The sequence below is a fragment of the Phoca vitulina genome, unplaced genomic scaffold (genome assembly GCF_004348235.1).
Source record: "Phoca vitulina isolate PV1807 unplaced genomic scaffold, GSC_HSeal_1.0 scaffold3, whole genome shotgun sequence".
Lineage (NCBI taxonomy): Eukaryota > Metazoa > Chordata > Mammalia > Carnivora > Phocidae > Phoca > Phoca vitulina.
The window spans coordinates 65,060,014-65,068,495 of NW_022589706.1; the positions used below are offsets into that span (position 1 = coordinate 65,060,014).

The following is an 8,482-nucleotide window of genomic DNA, read 5'->3' on the forward strand; positions in this document are numbered from 1 at the left end:
TTTTTCAGCATCGAAACAGGTACTCCCAAAGATATGTGATTAATTCATCCTCATTAAAGTGTAAACGAATGATAAAGCCTAATGTTTCCCAGGGGCATTTATTCACAACACAATTGGAAATAAGGTCCCTGGCTTAAACCAAAGGAAGGAGATTTCTAGTGATGAATGTTTACTACTCTGCAAAGCAACCAGAAAGAACATTTTTTGTCATAAAAGCCTTTATGTTGCTCCCCAGGTCAACTCAACAGGCCACCACCAGCACTTAAAACAGGACATGTCTATCACACACCCCAAAAGCTCCTTTATCCAATGCCCCCAAATACTTGTTTCATAAAATAGATGCAAAGGTAACACGTGCTAACTAGAGCTGGGAGGGTGTCATTCTGGTTCTGCCACCACCACTCCCACCACCACCAAACAGACCCCTGTCGTGAGCTTCCTGGGATTCTCAGCCTGTGTCCTGGGAGACTGGGAGCCAGCACTGCTAACCCTGCCGGTGTGGGCGAGAATGAGTTCATGCCTAGGACAGGCCATCGGGGCAGGAGGAAACCTGCCTCCTCTATTACATATGAAGCAAGCCCTACTACTCGGAGAAGCAGTTGCCAGTAACACAGAGGACGATCACAGCACAGTACATTTTAAGCTCAGAAAGGAAAGTCCTTCCAAGACTGAACTCCATAAAACGCTGCCCACTGGAACCCCTACCTAAAGATCAGCAGAGTTTTTAACACGGAAGTGTCAGTGCTATCAGGGAGAGACCTCTGGGCTTCCCTAGTGTACCTTACCTGAGATCCATATCTCCTTCGACCCAGAAGGTGAAAATGTTAGAGATGGTTCCCCCCGGGCAGCACCCCATGATGAGAACAGCAATAGCCTGGGCTGGCTTCAGAGAGAAGCTGATGGCCAGGAGATAGGCTGTGAGAGGCATGAGGCCAAACTGGCAGAGCAGCCCCACAGCAATGCCCCAGGGTCTCCTGATGTGCGCCCAGAGCTTCCGGAACTCCACAGAGCATCCCAGGGAGAACATGAGCAGGCCCATCATCACGGCTGACACCACTGTGAAAACAAGTTCGAGGTTCCCATGTACCTCTGGTCCCACAGGCAGCTCTCCCTCCGAACTGTTAGCAGTGCAGGCTGAGCTGCTGGAACAATTCGCTCTCATGTCTTCATCTCCTTAAGGCAGCATCATAAATGAACATCTGCCGCGCTGGCTGGGCAGGTCTCTTCTTCCACGTTTTGTAATAATGCAACCAAGTCATGCATGGAGAATCATTCCGATGGCTATTGGCCAGCCAGGTGATTCAGCCTAATCTGATCAATGTATTCATGAATGGCCTTATAAAAGTAATTATCATGGGCACGAAACATATAATAAACTGTGGTAAGTAAGGCTTTCCACTTCCGTTCTTACCACTGAATATTCAAGTGAAATGAGACAAGCAAATTTATTGTCAAGTGGAGTGACTGGGCTGTGTCGTCAGCATCACATTGTGTTCCAGGAAAATAGGTTGAGTGCCAAGACATAATTTCTCCAAATTCAGTGGGGATTTCAAAGAACCAGGATGCAATGTTTTGTGGAGAGGAAGACCAACTGGAAAAAACAAAGGCGCTAAGCCAAAGCCACTCCTCCTCGCATTAGCAAAACATTTCTGTTGAAAATATTAAAGCAGGGGCGCCTGGGTGGCTCAGTCATTGGGCGTCTGCCTTCAGCTCAGGTCATGATCTCAGGGTCCTGGGATCGAGTCCTGCATCGGGCTCCCTGCTCTGCGGGGAGCCTGCTTCTCCCTCTGCCTGCCGCTCCCCCTGCTTGTACTCTCTCTCTCTCTCTGTGTCTCTGTCAAATAAATAAATAAAATCTTTAAAAAAAAATATTAAAGCAAAAGATCAGTTAAGGAAATGTCGGGAGGGAGTAAGGATCACTTCAGGAGTGCTTCAGAATTGGTCTCAGTTTTTCTTCTTTTTTTTTTAGATTTTATTTATTTATTTGACAGACAGAGACACAGCAAGAAAGGGAACACAAGCAGGGGGAGTGGGAGGGAGAAGCAGGCTTCCAGCTGAGCAGGGAGCCCAATGTGGGGCTCTATCCCATGACCCCGGGATCATGATCTGAACCAAAGGCAGACACTTAATGACTGAGCCACCCAGGCACCCTATTTATTATTTTTTAAGTAGGCTCCATACCCAACGTGGGGCTTGAACTCATAACCCTGAGATCAGGAGTTGCATGCTCTACCGACTGAGCCAGCCAGGCACCCCTCAGTTTTTCTTCTATTTCCACTAGAATTTGTATCTGAAGCCAATAATTAAATACCTGTAAGAATAATATGGTATTAAGCACCTAGTTTGTTTCATCAAACATGTGGAAACTCATTTATGTACCCAAAATAATACAAGGATGCTGTCACTTTCTTTTGGAGAACAGAGTCGGCTTTGAGATGCCACACCCCTAAGCCTCGTGGTGAGGTCTGGGAATTCTGCAAGAGAATGTAATAAAGAGCTTGTCTTGAAGGCTGGAGACAGAGTCTGAGGCCAGCCTCTGACCGCAATGGCCCAGGGGCCCTTCTGTGTGTCTTAACCACACAGACACACATTTCATTGGAAAACCAGACAAGGAAAATATGGTTCCATGAAACTAAACCTACAAAAGAGCAGATGTCACACCCTTTCTCACAGAAAGCATAAAGTTTATTTATGGGGCAACGGTTGGTGACAAGGCACACTTTATAAAACACCTCTACCTGTCTTAAGAGGGATATTAGCTATGCATTGTTTATTTTTGGATTAGCAAATTCTTTTCCATGACAAAGTGCTCTGAGCATGTTTGCTACGTAAAAATACAAATTAAGGGGTGCCTGAGTGGCTCAGTTGGGTAAGCATCTGCCTTCGGCTCAGGTCATGATCCTGGGGTCAAATGTAAAATAAAATCTAACAATTTGAGGGGCACCTGAGTGGCTCAGTCGGTTGAGCGTCCGACCCTTGGTTTTGGCTCAGGTCATGATCTCAGGGTCGTGAGATTGAGCCCGCTCAGCGGGGAGTTTACTTGAGATTCCCTCTCCCTCTGCCATTCCCCCACTAAAATAAAGAAATAAATCTTTTTTAAAAAAATCTGACTATTTGAAGAAAGTATAAACTGGCTTAGGCAAAGACACCTTAAAAGCAGCTCTGAAGGTAGAACCTTGCTGGAGGCCATCAGAGGTCAGCATGAAGACCTACTGCCACCAACTCTTGATTCATGCCCAAGAATAAGCCAACGTTTACACCTAGCTTGGTGAGCCTGTCAGAAGACAACCCGGGGGACACCTGGGTGACTCAGTGGTTAAGCATCTGCTTTCGGATCAGGTCATGGTCCCAGGATCCTGGGATCGAGCCCTGCATGGGGCTGGCTCCCTGCTCAGCAGGGAGCCTGCTTCTCCCTCTGCCTGCCACTCCCCCTGCTTGTGCTCTCTCTCTCTGACAAATTAATCAATTAATTAATCTTAATATAAAATTAAATAAATTAATTAAAAATTAAATTAAATTTTAAAAATCTTAAAAAAAAAAAAAAGAAGACAACCCAGAACCAATGTAATGTAAAGCTGTATCAATGTAAAGCTAAGCAGAGAAATGGACACTTAGGAACAAGTTAGGTCTCTGGAAAGCTTTGTGTTTCCAGCTGAAGTGGGCAGAGATGTGGTTGAGCTGAGGAAGACTGGAGGAGGGAGACCAAACATTTTCTAAGCACCTACTAGGTGACAGGGCATGCTAGGTCCTTTATACATATGTGTCTGTATCTAGTGAAGCAGAACTTTTTTTTTTTTTTTTTTTACTTTAGTGAGAGAAGGTATCACATTATTTCTGTCTGGATAATGTCAAAAAGGCCTTTGGTAGACCTTCTTCGTTTCTTGGGAGTCACTCAAAGGCCCTTCTTAGTTATCCAAATTTGAGTTTAATAAGACATTCGTCATCAAGGACGATGTGATAGGAACTTCTGCTTGGTACTCAGCTCTGATAGCTGGGGAGAAGGGGGCTGCATTGCTTAGTGGATGTTAGGAGCTTCCTGAAAGCGAAGGTGACCTTGGACTCTTACCTTCTGAAATGCAGTGCTATCAGAATTTCTCAAATGAATTAGGATGGTTTCAGCTGAGGTCCACTGTCAGGAAAAGATACTAAAGTCCAATTACCCACCATGAAAGCAAGGGGTATCTGGACTGATGACAATTTCCTCTAGATCAAGTCACCCTGGCACAGATGTCACAGGATGATATAGGACACAATGACTGGAGTATGTGGATGTAATCTGAAAAGAAGTAACCTTGAGAGGCCAAGCTTCAGCACCACCATGTTGTATGCAAAGATCTGGACTAGAAGGGACAAGGCAGAAATGGGTAACAGCCCATTGGACTAGGTGGAACCAACTGATTCAAAAGGTCCCGACAAAACAGCAGCAGCTGAAACCAGGGCCTTCCAGTGGATGCCAGGCTTTTCCCAGTTTGTCCCCGTCCTGGGAAGGAAACTCCCTTGAAAGAGTAAGCCCCTAGAGTTCTTGTCAATTTATAAAGGAGATTTTAGGGGCACCTGGGTGGCTCAGTTGATTAAGTGTCGGACTCTTGATCTTAACTCCAGGTCATGATCTCAGGGTCCTGGGATCAAGCCCCGCACTGGCCTCCATGCTAAGCGCAGAGTCTGCTTGGGATTCTCTCTCCCTCTCCCTCTATCCCTCTCCCTGCTCATGCTCTGTCTCTCTAAAATAAATAAATAAAATCTTAAAAAAAAAATTTGTAAAGGAGATTTTAAATAGGGGATCGATCCTAAATTTATTGGCATGTAGGGATTCAAGTGATTAGAAATTTTTAAAAGGCATGACCAAATTTATACTTAAGCTAGTGAGGTAGTTCATGAGAGCCCATTCAATCTTCACATCCGTTCTAAGAGGTAACTACTACATTGCCATGTCACAGATAAGGAAACGAAGGCTCCTAGGGTCATACGATTTGTCCAAGGTTATTAGACAAGGAAATTAACATTAGGATTTAAATCCTAGTCTAATTCTCAGCCTATCCTCATTTCCCTGGAACACACTGATGGGAGGCAATGAAAGTAGTTGATAGCAGGATCATTCTGAAAAGACTGACAATCAGTTAAACATAGCTCAGGGCTAAAACACCACAATTTGGCATAAACATGGAGAAATAAACCAACTAATCCCTAATTTCTAAGTTTATCTCATGTGCTCACAAGCTTAAAATGCACCTGAATATGTGCAACATATACGCACCTTAATTTTGAGATCCAGCTGTACAAATCACAGGAAATATTTCATGCATTTCTATTCTCTGCAAATAGAATTAGAGGTGAAAGATATTCTTCAGGAAAACCAACTAAAAAGCCGGCCTCTTCTGTCTGGGAATATAAAGGCTGAAGGAAAAGTCCCAAAAGGAAAGGTAATTCAACATGGTTAAGGAATTGTTCAGCAAACTCTGAAAATTAGTTTAAGGGGAAACTTCTAGATGATTGAAGGACATAAAAAATCTTATAGGTTCCAGGGTGCCTGGCTGGCTCAGTTGGTAGAGCATGTAACTCTTGATCCTGGGGTCTTGAGTTCAAGCCCCATGTTGGGCATTAGAGCTTACTTTAAAAAAAAAGGAAAAAAACAAATCCTATAGGTTCCAAGAGTTTAGGTAAACTCATGAGATAGATCCAAAACAAAAGGCAATTATGTATTTAATCTAAACTAATTATTAATTTAATCCAAATTAATTATTTATCCAACCCAAAGGAAATTGGCAGTAAGAAAATAGACTGTTACATGACACAAGGTAAAAAATCTAATTCTGTATATTTTTTAAAGATTTTGTTTATTTGTTTGAGAGAGTGAGAGAGCAAGAGAGAGAGAGAATGAGCGGGGTGGGAGGAGCAGAGGGAGAGGGAGAAGCAGGCTCCCCACTGAGCAGGGAGCCCGACCTTGGGCTCGATCCCCAGACTCTGGGATCATGACCTGAGCCGAAGGCAGACAATCAACCGATCAACCAACTGAGCCACCCAGTAGCCCCTCTATATTTTTTTTAAAAAAACCAAACCTCAGAAATAAAAATGCTATCACCTTGCAGAAAAAAAACAACCCAGTACTTGAACAGAAAATTCACAACAGTTAACAACCATAGGGGAAAAAAAGCAATATAGAAATCAACATCACTAATAAATTTTAAGTATATTAAAATAAGATGTGTTTCCCATCACTAAGAAAACAATTTTAAGGTAACTGTCCCTTGTTGATAAAAGTTGAGTGAAAGTATATTCTTACACACTGCAGGTAGGATTAAAAATTCATATAACCTTTCAGGGAAAAGTCTGGCACTATGTACCAAATAGGCTTTGTCACTATAATTCTAAAAAGCTGTCTTAATAAATAAGTTGCAATACTGGCAAAAATTTATTAATTATTTGGGGCAAATGTTTCTATTTATAGTAGCATTGTTTTGTTTTTTTTTTTAGGATTATTTATTTATTTATTTGACAGAGAGAGAGCGAGCACACAAGCAGGGGGAGCAGGAGAGGGAGAAGCAGGAAGGAGCAAGAAGATGAGCAGGGAGCCCGATGAGGAGCTCAATACTAGGACCCTGGGATCATGAACTGAGCCGAAGGCAGACGCTTAACTGGCTGAGCCACCTAGGAGCCCCAGGGCTGTTATTTATAAATACATTCTTATTTATATTACCATTATTATTTATAGATGCAGATAACTGGGAATTTAAATTCCCAAAGTGAGACTAATTTGAGTAAATTATGATACAATGAGATACTATGGAGATATTTAAAATGTAAACATTTTGACAATGACAAATCTTTATATTAGAAGGTAAAGCAAAAAAAAAAAAAATAGATAGATAGATATAGATAGGTATAGATAGAATGTTCCCTGCCATGTTAACCTGGCTGGCTCAGTCAGAAGAGCATGTGACTCTTGATCTTGGGGTTGTGAGTTCAAGTCCCACATTGGATGTAGAGATTACTTAATAAACAAAAACTTAAAATAATAAATAATAATAACATAAAGAGACCAAATTTGACTCCAAAATTTTCATAGTGATTGCTTCTGTATGTAGGATTGTGGATGATTTTTTTTCTTTATATTCTTTATATTTCTTTACATTTTTTGTACTATGTAATACCTTTGAAATGGCTATGAATTACTGTTTCATAATTAAGAAAAAAGGAACTGAAGAAAAGGGAACAGAGATAGATGAAGTTGTGGTTATTTCAAGCAGCTCCTAAAACTTGATAACAGCCTGATGACTCTCAGGAGCCAGACTGCTAAGATGACTCAATCATTGTCTGTGTTCTTAGGTTTTTATAAGGGAGGCTCACAAATACCAAAAGCTTCCAGGTAAGAGATGCCTGCAGAAAATGGAATGTAAGGGAGTGAGAAGGTCTGATGGGCCAAGTCAGGACATAGAAAAGTGGGCTGACAAAGTGTTTATCCTGAAACAGCACCCACTCCACCTTCAGAATAAAATAACCAGAAGGGAAAATGAAGCACCTGGAATCAACTGGAAAGACGTGTTTACCTGAACAGGTGGCATGCTATTTGTAATAGTATTTGTGGGCCTTTTCCCAACAACCTTTTCTGGCCTCAGCTCATCAGATCAGATGTTATTAAGATTATAACCATAAAAAAAATTTAAAAACTGAAGAATTAAAAAAAAAGATTATAACCATAAATTTTCATAGACTGTTGGGGCACCTGGGTGGCTCACCCGCCTAAGCATCTGACTCTTGGTTTCGGCTCAGGTCATGATTGGGGTCCTGGGATTGAGCCCACACCAGGCTCTGTGCTCAGTGCAGAGTCTGCTTCAGACTCTCTCTACCCCCCCTCCTTTGCTCCTCCCCCACTCATGCTCTCGCTCTCTCGCTCTCAAATAAATAAAATCTTTAAAAAAAATTTTTTCACAGACTGTTTGAACCCTAGAATTATAAGAAAATCTTGTAATGAATAAGATTAATGGAATCTGTCAGCCATTGGAGCAAATTACTGATACTGATTTTCCGTGATAGTAACAGTAAAACCAACTACCACTTATTGAGTCTTTCCTATGTACCAGATCCTGTGACAGGTCATGTACATGTGAAGGGTAGTAGAACATGCCACCCCAAAATATGCCACTTTGGCATGAGGATTATTTTGAGCAGAAGGCAACTGAGAAGAAGCAGATACAAGAGCAGCTCCCTGCTCCCCCTCTATATGCCTAAAAACAGGACATAAATTTGTAAAGGTGTCTCCCTTTCCGTCTCTACCAGGAAGGACAGAAGCTAAGCCCAAGAGACACTGTCAGACCCTACCAGCCAAGAGAAATCTACACCAGAGGAATCTACAGAACAAACCTTGCTAAAACTACCCCTTATCTACCATAAGTTCCCCCATATATTTGCCTTCCCACAATTTGCCACCCCTACAGGCTCTAAGTCCTTTTCCTTTGTCTTGTCCCTTCTCTCTTGTTCTTTTAAG

At 42.2% G+C, this 8,482-nt stretch overlaps 1 protein-coding gene across 1 annotated transcript in view; it reads right to left on the bottom strand.

Moving 5' to 3' along the window:
• The window catches only part of SLC10A6 (solute carrier family 10 member 6), a 32,148-nt gene extending 26,390 nt beyond the window's left edge, over positions 1-5,758 (bottom strand). Inside the window, exons 1-2 of the mRNA XM_032400739.1 lie at positions 5,255-5,758; positions 786-1,591 (exon numbers count right to left, since the gene is read on the bottom strand). Of these exons, the coding sequence (XP_032256630.1) occupies positions 786-1,162 (377 nt within the window). The 5' untranslated portion in view covers positions 1,163-1,591; positions 5,255-5,758. The remainder of the gene's footprint in view (positions 1-785; positions 1,592-5,254) is intronic.
• Between the last annotated feature and the right edge of the window lie 2,724 nt (positions 5,759-8,482).